Below are 22,161 nucleotides of genomic sequence, written 5' to 3'. Positions count from 1 at the left end.
TATGCTTCTCTGTATCACTTCTAAAATATGGGTAAAAGATTTAAAGGAGTCTTATTCAGCACATTTAGTAATTGCATGCTTTTTTAAAAGTCTACCAACCTTGCCAGCAGGCATGCCAGTTAAGATAGAGTAGCTAGCTTGTCTAACTAACTTGATTGATAGCCTGAAACAGCTCCTTGGTAGCTACTGTAGTTATGAGTTTGGGAGATTGGGAACCTACCTCGGCTAGCTGAAGCCAACTTCTTAACATTTCTAGGTGACTAGTAGTATTAAAGAGAAAAATATTATGTATATAAAGTACCAGTCAAAAGTTTGGACACACCTACTCATTCAAGGCTTTTTCTTTATTTGTACTATTTTCTACATTGTAGAATAATAGTGAGGACATTACAACTATGAAATAACACAAATGGAATCATGTAGTAACCAAAAAAGTGTTAAACAAATCAAAATATATGTTACATTTTAGTTTCTTGAAAGTAGCCACCCTTTGCCTTGATGACAGCTTTGCATTCTCTCAACCAGCTTCATTAGGTAGCCAAGAGTGTGCAAAGCTGTCATCAAGGCAAAGGGTGGCTACTTTGAAGAATCTAAAATCTAAAATATATTTTGATTTGTTTAACACTTTTTTGGTTACTACATGATTCCATATGTGTTATTCATAGTTTTGATGTCTTCACTATAATTCTACAGTGTAGATAATAGTCAAAACAAAGAAAAACCCTTGAATGAGTAGGTGTGTGCAAACTTTTGACTGGTACATAAGAAAGATGCCGCAAGATGCTGTTTTAATGCAGTGTTCCGTGTCCGGTAGCTTTGAACCGAAACACTTGGATGAAATGTTGAATTTCTTGTCTTGAGGTTGTGTTGTGTGTATGTGGGGACGGGATACATGGTCTGCTGCTAGTTAGTCAGTCATAATCCACCAGGATGCTACAGGAAAAAAAGAGAGGTTTAATTTGAGTTGGGGAAAAATGGGTAAATAACAATTCAATTCTAAAAGACCTGGGTTCAAATACTTGCTGGGCTTGATTGAGCTTTCCTGGCACATTGGAAACAAATTAATAATTGCAAAAGTCATTGTAAATAAGAATGTGTTCTGAACTGACTTGCATAGTTAAATAAAGGTTAAATAAAAATAGAAAATTGTGGAACCCGGGTCTGCCCCCATAGGGCAGGGATTATCAACTAGATTCAGCAGCGGGGTGTTATTTCTTGAGGTGATGGTCAGGGGGTTGGAACAATTACAAATGATTTGTAGACCATCTGAAACCATTTGTATTGTATTTTACCCCCTTTTTCTCCCCAATTTCGATCTTGTCTCATCGTTGCAACTCCCTAACGGGCTCGGTATAGAAGGTTGAGTCATGCGTCCTCTGAAACATGATGCCCAACTGCGCTTCTTAACACCCGCCCGCTTAACCCGGAAGCCAGCTGCACCAATGTGTCGGAGAAAACACCGTTCAACTGATAACCGGACTCAGCCTGCAGGTGCCTGGCCCGCCACAAGGAGTCGCTAGAGCGAGATGAGGCAAAAAATTCCCTGTCTTAGGTCAGTTAGGATCACCACTTTATTGTAAGAATGTGAAATGTCAGAATAATAGTAGAGATAATTATTTACTTCAGATTTGATTTCTTTCATCACATTCCCAGTGGGTCAGAAGTTTACATACACTCAATTAGCAATTAGCGTGGTCCCATGGTGTTTATACTTGCTTACTATCGTTTGTACAGATAAACATGGTACCTTCAGGCACTTGGAAATTGCTCCCAAAGATGAACCAGACTTATGGAGGTCCCCAAAAAAATTCGGAGGTCTTTTCTTTTGATTTCTTTTGATTTTCCCATGATGTCAAGAAAGAGGCACTGAGTTTGAAGGTAGGCCTTGAAATACATCCACAGGTACACCTCCAATTGACTCAAATTATGTCAATTAGCCTATCAGAAGCTTCTAAAGCCATGACAACATCTTCTGGAATTGTCCAAGCTGTTTAAAGGCACCATTAACTTAGTGTATGTAATCTTCTGACCCACTGGAATTGTGATAGTGAATTATAAGTGAAATAATCTGTCTGTGAACAATTGTTGGAAAAATGACTTGTGTCATGCACAAAGTAGATGTCCTAACCGACTTGCCAAAACAAATTTGTGGAGTGGTTGAAAAACGAGTTTTAATGACTCCAACCTCAGTGTATGTAACTTCCGACTTCAACTGTAGATCTCTCTGCGAAAGTATTCGGCACCCTTGAACTTTGCGACCTTTTGCCACATTTCAGGCTTCAAACATAAAGATATAAAACTGTATTTTTTTGTGAAGAATCAACAACAAGTGGGACACAATCATGAAGTGGAACGACATTTATTGGATATTTCAAACTTTTTTAACAAATCAAAAACTGAAAAATTGGGCGTGCAAAATTATTCAGCCCCTTTACTTTCAGTGCAGCAAACTCTCTCCAGAAGTTCAGTGAGGATCTCTGAATGATCCAATGTTGACCTAAATGACTAATGATGATAAATACAATCCACCTGTGTGTAATCAAGTCTCCGTATAAATGCACATGCACTGTGATAGTCTCAGAGGTCCGTTAAAAGCGCAGAGAGCATCATGAAGAACAAGGAACACACCAGGCAGGTCCGAGATACTGTTGTGAAGAAGTTTAAAGCCGGATTTGGATACAAAAAGATTTCCCAAGCTTTAAACATCCCAAGGAGCACTGTGCAAGCGATAATATTGAAATGGAAGGAGTATCAGACCACTGCAAATCTACCAAGACCTGGCCGTCCCTCTAAACTTTCAGCTCATACAAGGAGAAAACTGATCAGAGATGCAGCCAAGAGGCCCATGATCACTCTGGATGAACTGCAGAGATCTACAGCTGAGGTGGGAGACTCTGTCCATAGGACAACAATCAGTCGTATATTGCACAAATCTGGCCTTTATGGAAGAGTGGCAAGAAGAAAGCCATTTCTTAAAGATATCCATAAAAAGTGTCGTTTAAAGTTTGCCACAAGCCACCTGGGAGACACACCAAACATGTGGAAGAAGGTGCTCTGGTCAGATGAAACCAAAATTGAACTTTTTGGCAACAATGCAAGACGTTATGTTTGGCGTAAAAGCAACACAGCTCATCACCCTGAACACACCATCCCCACTGTCAAACATGGTGGTGGCAGCATCATGGTTTGGGCCTGCTTTTCTTCAGCAGGGACAGGGAAGATGGTTAAAATTGATGGGAAGATGGATGGAGCCAAATACAGGAACATTCTGGAAGAAAACCTGATGGAGTCTGCAAAAGACCTGAGACTGGGACGGAGATTTGTCTTCCAACAAGACAATGATCCAAAACATAAAGCAAAATCTACAATGGAATAGTTCAAAAATAAACATATCCAGGTGTTAGAATGGCCAAGTCAAAGTCCAGACCTGAATCCAATCGAGAATCTGTGGAAAGAACTGAAAACTGCTGTTCACAAATGCTCTCCATCCAACCTCACTGAGCTCGAGCTGTTTTGCAAGGAGGAATGGGAAAAAATTTCAGTCTCTTGATGTGCAAAACTGATAGAGACATACCCCAAGCGACTTACAGCTGTAATCGCAGCAAAAGGTGGCGCTACAAAGTATTAACTTAAGGGGGCTGAATAATTCTGCACGCCCAATTTTTCAGTTTTTGATTTGTTAAAAAAGTTTGAAATTGTCATGTTGTCTTGTCTCTGTCCTTTCCCTTCACCCTGTCTCCCTCTGCTGGTCGTTGTTATGTTACCTTTTCTCCCCCTCTTTTCCCCAGCTGTGCCTTGTCTCCTCCTAATTACCCATTCACCCCGTTCCCCACCTGTTCCCTTTTTCCCTCTGATTAGGTCCCTATATCTCTCTCTGTTTCTGCTCCTGTCCTTGTCGGATTCTTGGTTGTTTGTTTGTGTGTCTCATGCCTGAACCAGACCATCGTCGTGTTCCTGTAACCTTGTCCTGTCCTGTCGGAATCTGCCTGTCCGTCTGAGCCTACGTTTTGTTTTGTAATTAAAGATACTCTGTTTTGTTAATTCGCTTTTGGGTCCTCATTCACGCACCGAAACAGAAGAATCCGACCAAGAATGGACCCAGCGACTTCGGATCCTCTCCACTCAGCCGTCGAGATCCAGGGAGCGATGCTAGGCAGACACGAGCAGGAATTGTCTGCTGCTCGACATGCCGTTGAGACCCTGGCCACCCAAGTCTCCAACCTCACAGAACAGGTTCACCATCTCCGCCTCGATCCACCGGCCACTTCCAGGGCTTTCGAATCTCCGGAGCCCAGAATCAATAACCCGCCGTGTTACTCTGGGGAGCCCACTGAATGCCGCTCGTTCCTCACCCAGTGTGATATTGTGTTTTCTCTCCAGCCCAACACTTACGCCAGGAGCACTGCTCGTGTCGCCTACGTCATATCTCTCCTTACTGGACGGGCTCGTGAGTGGGGCACGGCAATCTGGGAGGCAAGGGCTGAGTGTACTAACCAGTATCAGGACTTTAAGGAGGAGATGATACGGGTTTTTGATCGATCTGTTTTTGGGGAGGAGGCTTCCAGGGCCCTGTCTTCCCTATGTCAAGGCAATCGATCCATAACAGACTACTCTATTGAGTTTCGCACTCTTGCTGCCTCCAGTGGCTGGAACGAGCCGGCTTTGCTCGCTCGTCTTCTGGAGGGTCTCCGCGCAGAGGTAAAGGATGAGATTCTCTCCCGGGAGGTTCCTTCCAGCGTGGATTCCTTGATTGAACTCGCTATTCGCATTGAGCGACGGGTTGATCTTCGTCACCGAGCTCGTGGAAAGGAGCTCGCGTTCTCCGTTGCCCCCCTCTCCGCATCACTACCATCTTCCTCTGCCGGCTCGGGAGCTGAGCCTATGCAGCTGGGAGGTATCCGCATCTCGACTAAGGAGAGGGAACGGAGAATCACCAACCGCCTCTGTCTCTATTGCGGTTCTGCTGGTCATTTTGTCACTTCATGTCCAGTAAAAGCCAGAGCTCATCAGTAAGCGGAGGGCTACTGGTGAGCGCTACTACTCCTGTCTCTCCTTCAAGATCCTGCACTACCTTGTCGGTCCATCTACGCTGGACCGGTTCGTCAGCTTCCTGCAGTGCCTTAATAGACTCTGGGGCGGAGGGCTGTTTTATGGACGAGACCTGGGCTCGGGAACATGACATTCCTCTCAGACAGTTAAGGGAGTCCACGGCCTTGTTCGCCCTGGATGGTAGTCCTCTCCCCAGGATTCAGCGTGAGACGCTACCTTTAACCCTCACTGTTTCTGGTAATCATAGCGAAACCATTTCTTTTTTGATTTTTCGTTCACCTTTTACACCTGTTGTTTTGGGCCATCCCTGGCTAGTTTGTCATAATCCTTCCATTAATTGGTCTAGTAATTCTATCCTCTCCTGGAACGTCTCTTGTCATGTGAAATGTTTAATGTCTGCTATCCCTCCTGTTTCCTCTGTCTCTTCTTCACAGGAGGAGCCTGGTGATTTGACAGGGGTGCCGGAGGAATATCACGATCTGCGCACGGTGTTCAGTCGGTCCAGGGCCACCTCTCTTCCTCCACACCGGTCGTATGATTGTAGTATTGATCTCCTTCCGGGAACCACTCCCCCCCGGGGTAGACTATACTCTCTGTCGGCTCCCGAACGTAAGGCTCTCGAGGATTATTTGTCTGTAGCTCTTGACGCCGGTACCATAGTCCCCTCCTCCTCTCCCGCCGGAGCGGGGTTTTTTTTTTGTCAAGAAGAAGGACGGGTCTCTGCGCCCCTGCATAGATTATCGAGGGCTGAATGACATAACAGTTAAGAATCGTTATCCGCTTCCTCTTATGTCTTCAGCCTTCGAGATCCTGCAGGGAGCCAGGTTTTTCACTAAGTTGGACCTTCGTAACGCTTACCATCTCGTGCGCATCAGGGAGGGGGACGAGTGGAAGACGGCGTTTAACACTCCGTTAGGGCACTTTGAATACCGGGTTCTTCCTTTCGGCCTCGCTAACGCTCCAGCTGTCTTTCAGGCATTAGTCAATGATGTCCTGAGAGACATGCTGAACATCTTTGTTTTCGTTTACCTTGACGATATCCTGATTTTTTCACCGTCACTCCAGATTCATCTTCAGCACGTTCGACGTGTCCTCCAGCGCCTTTTAGAGAATTGTCTTTTTGTGAAGGCTGAGAAGTGCACTTTTCATGCCTCCTCCGTCACATTTCTCGGTTCTGTTATTTCCGCTGAAGGCATTAAGATGGATCCCGCTAAGGTCCAAGCTGTCATTGATTGGCCCGCTCCTAAGTCACGCGTCGAGCTGCAGCGCTTTCTCGGCTTCGCGAACTTCTATCGTCGTTTCATCCGTAATTTCGGTCAGGTGGCAGCTCCTCTCACAGCCCTTACTTCTGTCAAGACGTGCTTTAAGTGGTCCGTTTCCGCCCAGGGAGCTTTTGATCTCCTCAAGAATCGTTTTACATCCGCTCCTATCCTTGTTACACCTGACGTCTCTAGACAGTTCGTTGTCGAGGTTGACGCGTCAGAGGTGGGCGTGGGAGCCATTCTTTCTCAGCGCTCCCTCTCTGACGACAAGGTCCACCCATGCGCGTATTTTTCTCATCGCCTGTCCCCGTCGGAACGTAACTATGATGTGGGAAACCGCGAACTGCTCGCCATCCGGTTAGCCCTAGGCGAATGGCGACAGTGGTTGGAGGGGGCGACCGTTCCTTTTGTCGTTTGGACTGACCATAGGAACCTTGAGTACATCCGTTCTGCCAAACGACTTAATGCGCGTCAGGCGCGTTGGGCGCTGTTTTTCGCTCGTTTCGAGTTCGTGATTTCTTATCGTCCGGGCTCTAAGAACACCAAGCCTGATGCTTTATCTCGTCTCTTCAGTTCTTCAGTAGCCTCCACTGACCCCGAGGGGATTCTCCCTGAGGGGCGTGTTGTCGGGTTGACTGTCTGGGGAATTGAGAGGCAGGTAAAGCAAGCGCTCACTCACACTCCGTCGCCGCGCGCTTGTCCTAGGAACCTTCTTTTCGTTCCCGTTCCTACTCGTCTGGCCGTTCTTCAGTGGGCTCACTCTGCCAAGTTAGCCGGCCACCCTGGCGTTCGGGGTACGCTTGCTTCCATTCGCCAGCGTTTTTGGTGGCCCACCCGGGAGCATGACACGCGTCGTTTCGTGGCTGCTTGTTCGGTCTGCGCGCAGACTAAGTCCGGTAACTCCCCTCCTGCCGGCCGTCTCAGGCCGCTTCCCATTCCCTCTCGACCGTGGTCTCACATCGCCTTAGATTTTGTCACCGGACTGCCTTCGTCAGCGGGGAAGACTGTTATTCTTACGGTTGTCGACAGGTTCTCTAAGGCGGCTCATTTTATTCCCCTTGCTAAGCTTCCTTCTGCTAAAGAGACGGCACAAATCATCATCGAGAATGTTTTCAGAATTCATGGCCTTCCGTCAGACGTCGTTTCGGACAGAGGTCCGCAATTCACGTCTCAATTTTGGAGGGAGTTTTGCCGTTTGATTGGGGCTTCCGTCAGTCTCTCTTCCGGCTTTCACCCCCAGTCTAACGGTCAAGCAGAACGGGCCAATCAGACTATTGGTCGCATCTTACGCAGTCTTTCTTTTCGCAACCCTGCGTCTTGGTCAGAACAGCTCCCCTGGGCAGAATACGCCCACAACTCGCTTCCTTCGTCTGCGACAGGGCTATCTCCTTTTCAGAGTAGCCTCGGGTACCAGCCTCCGCTGTTCTCATCTCAGTTCGCCGAGTCCAGCGTCCCCTCCGCTCAGGCTTTTGTCCAACGTTGCGAGCGCACCTGGAAGAGGGTCAGGTCTGCACTTTGCCGTTATAGGGCGCAGACTGTGAGAGCTGCTAATAAGCGTAGAACTAAGAGTCCTAGATATTGTCGCGGTCAGAGAGTTTGGCTCTCCACTCAGAACCTTCCCCTTAAGACCGCTTCTCGCAAGTTGACCCCGCGGTTCATTGGTCCGTTCCGTATTTCTCAAATCATTAACCCTGTCGCAGTGCGACTTCTTCTGCCGCGATATCTTCGTCGCGTCCACCCGGTCTTCCATGTCTCCTGTGTCAAGCCCGTTCTTCGCGCCCCCGCTCGTCTTCCCCCCCCCCCCCCCCCATCCTTGTCGAGGGCGCACCCATCTACAGGGTCCGTAGGATTTTGGACATGCGTCCTCGGGGCCGTGGTCATCAGTACCTAGTAGATTGGGAGGGGTACGGTCCTGAGGAGAGGAGTTGGGTTCCCTCTCGGGACGTGCTGGACCGTGCGCTGATCGATGATTTCCTCCGTTGCCGCCAGGCTTCCTCCTCGAGTGCGCCAGGAGGCGCTCGGTGAGTGGGGGGGTACTGTCATGTTGTCTTGTCTCTGTCCTTTCCCTTCACCCTGTCTCCCTCTGCTGGTCGTTGTTATGTTACCTTTTCTCCCCCTCTTTTCCCCAGCTGTGCCTTGTCTCCTCCTAATTACCCATTCACCCCGTTCCCCACCTGTTCCCTTTTTCCCTCTGATTAGGTCCCTATATCTCTCTCTGTTTCTGCTCCTGTCCTTGTCGGATTCTTGGTTGTTTGTTTGTGTGTCTCATGCCTGAACCAGACCATCGTCGTGTTCCTGTAACCTTGTCCTGTCCTGTCGGAATCTGCCTGTCCGTCTGAGCCTACGTTTTGTTTTGTAATTAAAGATACTCTGTTTTGTTAATTCGCTTTTGGGTCCTCATTCACGCACCGTAACAGAAATATCCAATAAATGTCGTTCCACTTCATGATTGTGTCCCACTTGTTGTTGATTCTTCACAACAAAAAAAAAACAGTTTTATATCTTTATGTTTGAAGCCTGAAATGTGGCAAAAGGTCGCAAAGTTCAAGGGGGCCGAATACATTCGCAAGGCACTGTATGTGTGGGAACACTTTGGAACAGTTTTCTAAAATTAAAATGATTTGTAGCTGATTGGCTGGTGTTTTTACAGTCTTTTGTCAGTGTGGGGGGTGGGCGGATAAACAAAATCACCCCGGGCCAAATTTGGGGAATCCTGCCAGTTGGGGAACCCTGCCAGTTGGGGAACCCTGCCATAGGGAGTGTGTCTTGTTCCCAAGACATACTTAAGCTACTGTAATTGCTCAAAGACCAGTGTGAAATGATGTACTTGCCTCAGGACATTTTATTGTGTATGTTTTGGGTCTTTTGAGCAATAATGTGAAAACATTTGCAGGAAAACACAAGTGATACTGTAAATATAGGTAGGTATTGAATCGAACACAAACACACATGGACACACACCCTTGAGTTTACCTGGGAGCAGCATGGTAGACACAAGCTCGGAATCCTCCAATGTATCAATGACACAGCGCTGGAATTTCTTACTGGCATTGGACTGCAGGTAGCTTGGGAATGACAGGAATACAGCAACAAGCAATAGACTTGACATTACAGTAAGACAACCATCCTTATTAACAATATTGAATAGTGGAACGGCTTAGTTAGTAAACAACATTACATAATAAGACTTTGCACTGAAGATATGCACATCAATTTATGAGAAAATGTAAATGCGCATACTATTGAATGCAAAGACATTAAAACGCAAATATTACAGTATCAGTTTGAGCTATACTGCAGATGGCATACTGTATATATTGGTGTGTATGAATCAACCCTGAGAAATTGTGTGTATGTGTGTGTCATGACATGACATGAGATGGGCCATCTGCTCATCATCAGTGGAGAGAGCTTCCATCAGCGAGATGAGCAGCCTGCCAGTGTCACACACACACACCTCATCCAGGAGATACGATCCTGCCAAAACTCATACATTATGTAGCACGACTTTCCCGCAAGCTTCTGGATAGACACACTAAGAAAGAGAGAGAGAGAGAGAGAGAGAGAGAGAGAGAGAGAGAGAGAGAGAGAGAGAGAGAGAGAGAGAGAGAGAGAGAGAGAGAGAGAGAGAGAGAGAGGAAAGAGCGCAAGGGAGTTGAAGTTAGCATCTGGCCCAATCAGTAAATAAGATCTCATTTGCATTAAAGGAGCTCTTACGGCACAAATTCATCATGATGCATAACTGTGGCTGTTTTTTTGAAAGTCTTTTAATGGATCAATCAATGTTACCTATGAAAAAGTTTGTCACTAATTCTTAGGAACTTTTGGAAAGTATTATGCATGCCATCGTTGGGATCAAATAGAACAATCCCAATGGTGAGACATTTTCTATCATCTAGGAATAGGCTTTCCTGCCAACATGATTTGACCAGGAAAAACTCTTGGCCTTAGTTACATTTTTTTTTCTGGCCAGGTCACGTGAATCAATTGGTGGTGAGTCGCGTGCCCTGCATTGCCCTGTGCCAAGCCACTGTGCTTTGGGGTCTAAGCCGGGTAACTGTAATGCACTTTATACTGATGTAAAAAAAAAAGGGCTTGATAAAATACGTTTGATTTGTTTGATTTGATTTGACTCACTGCAAGTTGTCGCTGTGGTTGGACGTGGCGTCCACATAGCTCTTGAGCAGCTTCTGGAACTCCTCGAGGTCCTCCGTTGCCGTCATCTGCGTCTGCACCAGCAGGATGTTCTGTTGGCACGGCGACCACAAGGAAACGCAACATTTACATGCATTTCCATTTTGATCATTTAGCTTAGACTCCTTTACAGAGCAACTTAAGCAACGTAATAACTACAATTAGCTGCAAAAAATGCCGACCTCAAAGCAAGTACGCAAGATTGTCATTTTAGGTGGCTAATTTAGTTGATGCCTTGCTTATGTACATAAGGTATAACTTAGGCTTTACAGTCAGGGCATTCAACTAAGGTAGGTAAGACAACCAGATATCAGTTATCTCAACAAAAAAGGTATTTAAAAAAAGCAGCTATCGGCAAATAAGAAAAGATTAGTGCAAGAAAGACAGGAACAGTAAGGTGTTTGTGAGATTACATCACATGCTCCTCTGAGCTCCTGTACCCGAGCTCTAGGCAAGACACAGGTTTTAGAAGCAGATAGGGGAGTGTTTTTTTTTTTTGCCTGTGAGGGGAAACTCAATGTGCGAATGATAAATCTGAAGGGCTCCTGTGAAAAATTGGAGGTGTTCTGCAGGTGTTACAGTTACCCAGGGGCGGATGCTGATGTGAATTCATTTTGGATTGCGTCATGTGCGGCCCGCTTTGTAAAACAAAAACAAATTGACACTGTAAAAAATGGGGTGTATGTGGAAACTTAAAAAGAAGAGCTACACGGACGTACTTTTATTGGATAACTGTGCCGTTAAAGTCCAATGACTGGCCTAAGTTGCCCCTGAGGGTATTAATAAAGTTGTATCGAACTTAATCGAATTTAGAGAAACAACAGTCATCACTCACAGATTTGTATGTACTGGCCAGCGTATCTTCTTTCAGAGGTTCCAACTTTGGACCCTGAAAAGACCATTGGAAACCTAGTTATAATGGTCAAACTCACATTGACCAGGACTTGAATAATTCCCAGTTTCAAAAAGCATTTTTTCTTCCAAATACTTTAGCTCTGCTTGTATGAGCTTTCCAGACACAATGGAATAGTCCCAAAAGTGTAAACCAGAAAACAAATACTACTTGAACCCAAGTCTGACTAGAATATAATTATCTCACGCAGCTATATACTATAATTATCCAATACATTGCATCATTGACACACATTCTGACTAGAGTTCATATCCAACCCCTGCCTGTACATTGGCAACCCTCTATTTCTATCCAGCCATGAGACAAAGCAATAAGCTATAATATTCAATTTTATTAGCTCACTGCAAAGGGAATGAGAATCTGTAAGGTGACGATTGATATTGCACTACAGTACATGCTGCAGGTTATGAATTGTTCTGATATTGCAGTGTAGATTGACAAACTAGAAAGAGACAGAGAGAGTGAGAGACTGACTGGCTGGCAGACAGACAGACAGATAGGCGATAGAGACAGCATAGGGAGTTAAAGTAAGAGAGAGCGACAAAGGGGAGATAGGAGAAAGGTAGGAGCAGCACGGAGCAATAGAGCAAGACATAAAGGCGCGGTCAGGATGAGATATACCCAGGACACTTCCCTACCTGCCACTCCAGCTTGTCCAATAGCTGCTGGAGCCTGTTGATCTGGGAGCACCAGTGGTCATCAATCTCCATGGTCACTCCTAGAGAAACACACACACGCACGCCCACATAGATCCTATTAAATTAGTTCTAAGAGTGATCCTGGTTAACATCATTAATGTAACAGTCTTGCTATCGTCCCTCTCCTTGCCCCAATCTGGGCTCGAACTAGGGCCCCTCGGAACACATCAACTGCCTCCCACGATGCATCTTTACCAATCGCTCCACAAAAGCCACGGCCCTCGCAGAGCAAGGGAAACAACTACAAGGTCTCAGAGCGAGTGACGTCACCGATTGAAATGCCACTAGCTCGCACCGCTAACTAGCTAGCCATTTCCCAGCAGTTACACTAGCATTGATATTACCTGTAGTGAGGATGCCTGAGTAGGGGTGGATAGGGGAGAGGCACATGTTCTTCTGAAACTTGCGGCCACATCGTCTGCTGTTTCTCTGCGCTGAGGGATGCTCCGCCACCTCCACCGCTCTCCTGAAAACAGACAGATCAAGAAAAGGAAGAGGAATAAAAGTAAAAAAGAAAGGTAACTGTCAGAGAGGTGAGGAAAGGAGCGATGGCGCTAGTCACAATTGACGAAGATAGAGGAGGAATAACATATAGAGAGGAGAGGAGGTAGAGAACAATATCAGAAAAGAAGAGAACATTTTGAGAACGATGACAGAAGGCGGTAGCAGCAGTACATTGGCCGAACCAAAACACAACAAAGAAGAGTGGAAGCCATTTTGTGGATAGTTCCAAATAACAAGCCCAACATTGTAATTACCCCCATGGGTAGTGTAGGACATGGTATTGACTGCTCAGTGGTGACACTAACACTTCAAAATCAAAGATGAAGTGTGTGTGTGTGCCCATCTGAGTCTGGTTGAGTCTTTGTGCTTCTGTGTTTGTGTGTGACAGAGTAGATGGATGGAGAGTTGCTGTTTTCTCCAAGTTAAGACTTTTTACCTATCCCCAGGGCTGAGGGAGTGTATGACTGGGACAGTTCTCCTGCTGGGCAAGGTAGAAGCCCTAAAGGGCACGCAGCACGTAGGACACTACCGCCGATGAAAAGAAACGAGGACACAGTATCAGGCTGTATTAGGAGTGTGTATATGTGTATGTGTCTCTGTGTGTGTGTGTGTGTGTGTGCGTGTGTGTATCTCCCCTACATTTATAACCTCTGTTTTTGTCCATCTCAGTGACTCCTTCTCGCTCTGACCCCCCTCCCTCTGTAGCTCTCCCCTCTTCTCTCTCTCTTCCTTGTCTCGCTCCCCCCTTTCACTCTCTTTCTGTAACTCATCCCCCCCAAATCGACTTCATTATGGCCAATAAACAATATGCTGATACCCAGAGGAGCACCACAGTAGACTCCACAATACTGCGCTGCCCAGAGTCTGCTTCCCAAATGGCACCATATTCTCTACTGTACAATGTGCCCTACTTTTGACAGGGGCCCATTGGGCTAAGGTCAAAAGTAGCGCACTACGTAGGGAATAAGGTGCAAAGGCTCTGCACATTGCCATCTGTCACTGGCTATCTGTGTCAATGTTTAACCATCCATGATACAATGAACCATTTAATTACCCCAATTATGTGTATTTGACCAGTGTCCTGATGCATTCATGACACAAAAAGAAAGTTGCAGGCTATTCATTACTGCACTATCCACCCATATAATTCATCCAGAAGTACCCATTACACAGCAAATGTTCATGACATGTTTTAGAGAACACCGTTTAAATGAAACCGTCTCACATCAGTTCGCAGGATGTTGTGTATGATAGCTTTTTTTCTGCCCCCCCCAACCCCCATTCTTCCTAGTAAGTGGTTAACTCCAAGATGCACCACGGAGAAAAGATATGCTAGGCAGGACGCTAGATACTGTAGCGCATGCAGACAGTATCACCAATGGAGGAGGAGAGAGAGTGTCGCGTGACACTGATGGGCAGGAAGTATGTTTGTAAATTAATTTCATGTAGCCTATTAATTCCTTCTAGATGAAAAAATAAATGTTTTGTTGTTTCTCAGTAATACTAGCCACCTAGCAAATTTATAATTCAGCTAACAAGCTAGATAGCTTCCCAATCTCTCAAACTCATAACTAGCTATCAATAAAGTTAGAGTAGCTTGTCTAACAATCTTAGCTGGCATGCCTGACGCAAAGTTGCTAGACTTTAGAAAATACAAAATAATTTCTTTAAAAATGGTTTACCTATCCCCAAAGCCGAGGGAGTGTATGACTGGGACAGTTCTCCTGCTTGGCAAGGTAGAAGCCCCAAAGGGCACTACAGCATGTAGAACACTACCGCAGATGAAAAGAAAAGAGGACACAGTATCAGGCTGTATTAGGAGTGTGTGTGTATACAGTATGTGTATGTGTCTCTCTCTGTATGTGTGTGTGTGTCTCTATCTCCTCTACATCATTAACCCTTCTATCTGTGTTTGTCCATCTCAGTGACTCCTTCTCGCTCTGCCCCCCCTCCCTCTCTATGTGAGTCTCTCTCAATCGATCTCTCTCCCCTCTTCCTCTCCGTCTCTCTCTCATCCTTTCTCTATATCCCCCACCCTCTCTCTCTAGTCTCTCTATCCCCATTTGCTTTCTTTCTGTGTAGCATCCCCCCAAATGTTAACATCATGAGGTGGTGCCATAGTGTTTAGTAGTGAGGTGGTGCCATAGTGTTTAGTAGTGGGGTGGTGCCATAGTGTTTAGTAGTGGGGTGGTGCTATAGTGTTTAGTAGTGAGGTGGTGCTATAGTGTTTAGTAGTGGGGTGGTGCCATAGTGTTTAGTAGTGAGGTGGTGCTATAGTGTTTAGTAGTGAGGTGGTGCCATAGTGTTTAGTAGTGCGGTGGTGCTATAGTGTTTAGTAGTGAGGTGGTGCACTAGTGTTTAGTAGTGAGGTGGTGCTATAGTGTTTAGTAGTGGGGTGGTGCCATAGTGTTTAGTAGTGAGGTGGTGCTATAGTGTTTAGTAGTGAGGTGGTGCTATAGTGTTTAGTAGTGAGATGGTGCTATAGTGTTTAGTAGTGAGGTGGTGCTATAGTGTTTAGTAGTGAAGTGGTGCTATAGTGTTTAGTAGTGAGGTGGTGCTATAGTGTTTAGTAGTGAAGTGGTGCACTAGTGTTTAGTAGTGATGTGGTGCTATAGTGTTTAGTAGTGAGGTGGTGCTATAGTGTTTAGTAGTGAGATGGTGCTATAGTTAGTAGTGAGGTGGTGCTATAGTGTTTAGTAGTGAAGTGGTGCTATAGTGTTTAGTAGTGAGGTGGTGCCATAGTGTTTAGTAGTGAAGTGGTGCTATAGTGTTTAGTAGTGAGGTGGTGCACTAGTGTTTAGTTGTGGGGTGGTGCCATAGTGTTTAGTAGTGAGGTGGTGCTATAGTGTTTAGTAGTGAGATGGTGCTATAGTGTTTAGTAGTGAGATGGTGCTATAGTGTTTAGTAGTGAGGTGGTGCTATAGTGTTTAGTAGTGGGGTAGTGCCATAGTGTTTAGTAGTGGGGTAGTGCCATAGTGTTTAGTAATGGGGTGGTGCCATAGTGTTTAGTGAGGTGGTGCCATAGGGTTTAGTAGTGAGATGGTGCCATAGTGTTTAGTACTGAGGTGGTGCCATAGTGTTTAGTACTGAGATGCAGCTGGCGTGGTGTTGAGTCGTGTGGTGCCGTTGTGTATCAGAGACTGAGTACTGCGTAATAAGATGGTACTGCCATAGTGTTTAGGTGTGTTGAGCACTAGCGACTTACGGTGCGGGCCTGCTCTGCTCTTCCACGGCCTCCATGGCACACTGCAGGGACATTTGGAGAGAGAGCAGCTGGCTGGAGGTCTCCCTCAGCATGAAGCGGGTCACAAACTGTCCCAGCACAGAGGAGTCCTGGTACTCCTAACAAAGGAGAGGAGATGGAGGGAAGGTAGATGTGGTTGCGGAGAGAGAGAGAAAACGAGAGAGAGAGAGAGAGAGAACAGGTTGGCAACCTTTACTCGGAGAGCCCATATCAATTCTAAGAGCTGTTGAGCTCACGACAGCTAAGGCCGTATAGTAACAGCTACCAAAGGTCATTACACGTTTTACTCAAATTAATTTGTTACTTTTCACTGCATACATGATTCTTTGCCTTTTTGAATATAGTCCATGGAATGGTTTTCATACAATACCAGCTATTCTAACTGTAACTAGCGGGAGACTGCTAAGAATAATGTAATTGTAATATGGACCCTGGTCAAAAGTAGTGCACTATATGATGAATAGGGTGCAATTTGGGAGGCAACCCTTGCTACATCCTTTTTGGTTCCAGGTAGAACTCTTTTGGGTTCCATGTAGAACCCTCTGTATAATGGGTTCCACCTGAAACCAAAAGGGTTCTACGTTGAACCAAAAAAGGTTCTTCAAAGGGTTCTCTTACGGGCACAGCCGAAGAACCCTTTAAGGTTTTAGATAGCAACTTTCTTTCTAGGTGTACTGTTGATAAATACCAAGGGGGAATTCTAGTCTAGGGCCTTGGTGGTGATATTTGTGACAACTGCTAACAATCGCTAGCAAAGCAAAAACCTCTATGGATTTTCCTTCTGACAACGTATAAGGAAGTGAATGGAAGAATGGGGCATTAATTGTGACAGGATGCATAATTATGCAGTAACAGCCCCCTCTTTTCTAACAGGGATTGCTGGTTTTTCTCATTCCTTCACTGATGTGCTTCACTGATTCCTGGGCTGGCCAATGTTGAAACTTTTTTAAATGGCTCAGAGATTTTCTCTCTGCTCCCTTCCAATATCATCTATAAGTTTCAGTAGGAAAAAACATTGATTTCAAAAGTTTAACAAACCATACAACTCTATGCACAATGACTACTTTGAACAGTATGTTTACAAAAAATAGCCAGTGTAGATGCAATTTGGCCCACAGGTGATTTTATCTGCCCAGAGACATATGTGATCGTATATAAATAGAAGCAAGATTTGAAATTCTTATAAAATATTATAACGTTTTTGTTCTTCTTGCGGTCACTTTGCAGTCTAGAAATTATTTGTATTTATGTTTGGCCCGGGGCTGAATCTAGTCGATGATCCCTAATATAGACCGTAATATGATGGTAATGAATGCAGATATGTTTGGCTTGCCAATTTCAACACCAGTATTGTTGCTGGACTCATCACTTTTACGAGGCACACTAGCTAGATTCCTTTGCACAGATGGAGGCAGTCTATTTTTTATTTTTTTTCAAAGTCAAAACTAGCCCCTAGTCAATGGACTGGAGCAATTACTGTTCATAATACAATACATACAGTTGAATTCAGAAGTTTACATACACTTAGGTTGGAGTCATTAAAACTCGTTTTTCAACCACTTCAACCACTCGTTTTTCAACCACAACTATAGTTTTGGCAAGTCTGTTAGGACATCTACTTTGCACATGACACGAGTAATTTTTCCAACAATTGTTTACAGGCAGATTATTTCACCTATAATTCACTGCATCACAGTTCCAGTGGGTCAGAAGTTTAGATACACTAAGTTGACTGTGTCTTTAAAGAGGTTGGAAAATTCTAGAAAATTATGTCATGGATTTAGAAGCTTCTGATAGGCTAATTGACATAATTTGAGTAAATTGGGGGTGTACCTGTGGATGTATTTCAAGGCCTGCCTTCAAACTCAGTGCCTCTTTCCTGACATCATGGGAAAATTAAAAGAAATCAGCCAAGACCTCAGAAAAAAAATGGAGACCTTCACAAGTCTGGTTTATCCTTGGGAGCTATTTCCAAACACCTGAAGGTACCATGTTCATCTGTACAAACAATTGTACGCAAGTATAAACACCATGGGACCACACAGCCGTCATACCGCTCAGGAAGGAGATGCGTTCTGTCTCCAAGAGATGAAGGTACTTTGGTGCGAAAAGTGCAAATCAATCCCAGAACAACAGCAAATGACCTTGGGAAGATGCTGGAGGAAACAGGTACAAAAGTATCTATATCCATAGTAAAACGAGTCCTATATCTACATAACCTGAAAGGCCGCTCAGCAAGGAAGAAGCCACTGCTCCAAAACCACCATAAAAAAGCCAGACTACAGTTTGCAACTGCACATGGGGACAAAGATCGTACTTTTTGGAAAAATGTCCTCTGGTCTGATGAAACAAAAATAGAACTGTTTGTCCATAATGACCATCGTTATGTTTGGAGGAAAGAGGGGGAGGCTTGCAAGCTGAAGAACACCATCCCAACCGTTAAGCATGGTGGTGGCAGCATCATGTTGTTTGGGTGCTTTGCTGCAGGAATGATTTGTGCACTTCACAAAATAGATGGCATCATGAGGTAGGAAAATTATGTGGATATATTGAAGCAGCATCTCAAGACATCAGTCAGGAAGTTAAATCTTGGTCGCCAATGGGTCTTCCAAATGGACAATGACCCCAAGCATACTTCCAAAGTTGTGGCAAAATGGCTTAAGGTCAACAAAGTCAAGGTATTGGAGTGGCCATCACAAAGCCCTGACCTCAATCCAATAGAACACTTTTGGGCAGAACTGAAAAAGCGTGTGCGAGTAAGGAGGCCTACAAACCTGACTCAGTTATAGCAGCTCTGTCAGGAGGAATGGGCCAAAATTCACCCAACTTATTGTGGGAAGCTTGTGGAAGGATACCCAAAACGTTTAACCCAAGTTAAACTATTTAAAGGCAATGCTACCAAATACTAATTGAGTGTATGTAAACGTCTGACCCACTGGGAATGAGATAGAAATAAAAGCTGAAATAAATAATTCTCCCTCTTATTATTCTGACATTTTACATTCTTAAAATAAAGTGGTGATCCTAACTGACCTAAAACAGGGGATTTTTTACTAGGGTTGAATGTCAGGAATTGTGAAAAACTGTATTTTGCTAAGGTGTATGTAAACTTCAGACTTCAACTGTAGGTAGGGTATATTCTGTAGCCTATATCATAGGGTATGTTCTAAAGCCTTTATCTATCCTATAGAGTATCCCTCGAGTTGGTATTCTCAATTCCCCCACCTTCGGGAAAAAAAGCGTGGGAGTTCTCACTGACCACCAGCAAAAATAAAACCTATTTATTCTGTATTTTGTGTAAAAAAAAATAATAATAATAATAAAAAAAAATATATATATATATATATATATATATATATATATATATATATATATATATATATATATGTGTGTGTGTGTAATGGCTTATGCACATCTAATGTAGTTTCCATTTATTTGACTCTTTTTTTTAAACAGGTGCATTAAATATTTTGTCATTAGACTTTTGTAAGTGTAATACATAGAAGATTGTCAAAAGTCCAGGTGTGAGGCAGGACAAAAACAGTGCAAATAATAACATTATATTACATTTTGGAGAATGGAGAAAAAAAAGTTTAAGGTTATTTTAATCTCTACTTTGAAATTTGTTTAAAACACGTTTTATTTAACTAGGCAAGTCAGTTAAGAACTGTTATTAAAGTTAAACTGTTATTTACAATGACGGCCTGCCCCGGGCCAAACCTGGACGACACTGTTCCAATTGTGCGCCGCCCTATGGGACTCCCAATCACAGCCAGTAGTGATACAGCCTGGATTTGAACCAGTAACGTCTCTTGCACTGAGATGCAGTGCCTTAGAGCACTGCGCTACTCGGGAGCTAGGTGTTGTGTCATGACCACCATGACAAGCAAATAATAATAACCTTTTTTTCAAAAGTTTACGTACTTGGATATGAATAGTGACAGTGGAGCACATGGATGTCATGGAGGGGAATTCCAATTTTGATGCCAGGAAATGATAGGAAAAGAAAGGCAAATATGACTTGAGAAGATATTTCCCAATAGGCTATAGTTTCATCAAATGATGTTAGATTTTTTCAATTATGTTTTAATTATGTGTATTTAGGATACATTGTATGCTAGCTGTTCAACTGGACCATGCTGGAATCACTTATTTTTATGACCAAATACTGTAAAAATGTCATTCCCGCCACATGTCATTACCACCTAATAATGAACTGTGATGGTAAGGACAGAATGTGGTGGTGATGACTAACTGTATTAGTTAATACATTATTACTTATCTTAAGACCTGAAAAGACAAACAAATTACCTATATGATCATGGTTAAGTTGAAATTGAACACTTATTTGCAAAATAAGACCATTACATGTTTTATTTTATTATGTTAGGAAGATTGAGTGATTTCAATGTCTATTTATGTGACTTACAATGGATATTACTGACTTTAATTATTTATTTTAAATGTTTCTATAAGATGCAATCAACCAAGAAGAGAACAAGGACATACACGATATATACAAAAGTATGTGGACACCCCTTCAAATTAGTGGATCAAATTAGTTGATTTGGCTATTTCAGCCACACCCGTTGCTGAAAGGTGTATGAAATTGAGCACCCAGCCATGCAATCTCTATAGACAAACATTGGCAGTAGAATGGTCCATACCAAAGAGCTCAGTGACTTTCAACGTGGCACCGTCCATAGGATGTCACCTTTCCAACAAGTCCGTTCGTCAAATTTCCGCCCTGCTAGAGCTGCCCCGGTCAACACAAGCTCACAAAACAGAACCGCTGAGTGCTGAAGCGCGTGGTGTGTCAAAATCGTCTGTTCTGCGTTGTAACACTCACTACCGAGTTCCAAACTGCCTCTGGAAGCAACATCAGCAAAATAACTGTTCGTCGGGAACAATACCAAGCGTAGGTTGGAGTGGTGTATAGCTAGCCGTCTCTGGAGTGATGAATCATGCTTCACCATCTGGCAGTCCAACAAATGAATCTGGGTTTGGTGGATGCCAGGAGAACGTTACCTGTCCCAATGCAGTGCCAACTGTACAGTTTGGTGGAGGAGGAATAATGGTCTGGGGCTGTTTTTCATGGTTTAGGCTAGTCCCCTTAGTTCCAGTGAAGGGAAATCTTAATGCTACAGCATACATTCTAGATGATTCTGTGCTTCCAACTTTGTGGCAACAGTTTTGGGGAATGCTCTTTCCTGTTTCAGCATGACAATGCCCTGTGCACAAAGCGAGGTCCATCCAGAAATGATTTGTTGAGATCGGTGTGGAAGAACTTGACTGGCCTGCACAGAGCCCTGACCTCAACCCCATCGAACACCTTTGGGATGAATTGGAACAAATGGTCTGTTCTATATCTTCAATAAAATTAAACATGTACAACTGTGACATTAAAATGTTTAATGGTATTTTTCATTAGATTTATATGAAATGTAATTTCCACCACACTGTCATTACCACAATGCTAAGTCATTACCATCACGTTACAGTCATTACCATCACGTTACAGTCATTACCATCACGTTACAGTCATTACCATCACGTTACAGTCATTACCACAATGCTAAGTCATTACCATCACGTTACAGTCATTACCATCACGTTACAGTCATTACCACAATGCTAAGTCATTACCATCACGTTACAGTCATTACCATCACGTTACAGTCATTACCATCACGTTACAGTCATTACCATCACATTACAGTCATTACCACAATGCTAAGTCATTACCATCACGTTACATATTTTGAGGCAAATTACATTAAATTACAATTGATATGGATGATTCTTCGCAAATGTGAATATTAAATGCTTGTTGTTAGAATAATTTGTAAAATAATGTCAAATATTAAGATTCTGATGTGGTAAATACATGTTTCTGAGAATCATCAAGGCATATATGGACATTTAAACATGACTGATACATACATATAGTTAAGCAAACTTCAAAATAGTAATAAGAAATACATGAAAAAAAATACAATTCATGTGCAAATGTTATATACCTTAGGCACAATTTCTGTCATTTCCATTTCAACTAAAATAGCACATTTTATGACGTGGTGGTAATGACATTTCCCCTCGGGTATTTGGGGAAATCGATAAAAATAATGATATTCTTAAATAGTATGGTCTCAGCCACTATTAGATATTGTTTCCAGACAGAGTGATGGAAATATTCAGATAGATAAAAAGCAGTTTCATTTCCCAAAACATTTAACATCCAAAAGTGCCCGTATTTGCAAAATCAACCATATATGTCATTATGTGTAATCTAGATAC

General features: G+C 43.7%; 1 protein-coding gene across 1 annotated transcript in view; it reads right to left on the bottom strand.

Moving 5' to 3' along the window:
• Nucleotides 1-696: 696 nt before the first annotated feature.
• Nucleotides 697-22,161, bottom strand: part of LOC110493901 (N-terminal EF-hand calcium-binding protein 1-like) — a 65,320-nt gene continuing 43,855 nt past the window's right edge. Inside the window, exons 6-13 of the mRNA XM_036949891.1 lie at nt 15,826-15,962; nt 12,461-12,582; nt 12,057-12,136; nt 11,341-11,394; nt 10,449-10,558; nt 9,769-9,846; nt 9,285-9,376; nt 697-933 (exon numbers count right to left, since the gene is read on the bottom strand). Of these exons, the coding sequence (XP_036805786.1) occupies nt 908-933; nt 9,285-9,376; nt 9,769-9,846; nt 10,449-10,558; nt 11,341-11,394; nt 12,057-12,136; nt 12,461-12,582; nt 15,826-15,962 (699 nt within the window). The 3' untranslated portion in view covers nt 697-907. The remainder of the gene's footprint in view (nt 934-9,284; nt 9,377-9,768; nt 9,847-10,448; nt 10,559-11,340; nt 11,395-12,056; nt 12,137-12,460; nt 12,583-15,825; nt 15,963-22,161) is intronic.

This window comes from Oncorhynchus mykiss, chromosome 17 (assembly GCF_013265735.2).
Source record: "Oncorhynchus mykiss isolate Arlee chromosome 17, USDA_OmykA_1.1, whole genome shotgun sequence".
NCBI lineage: Eukaryota > Metazoa > Chordata > Actinopteri > Salmoniformes > Salmonidae > Oncorhynchus > Oncorhynchus mykiss.
This window is presented reverse-complemented; position numbering and strand designations above follow the sequence as displayed.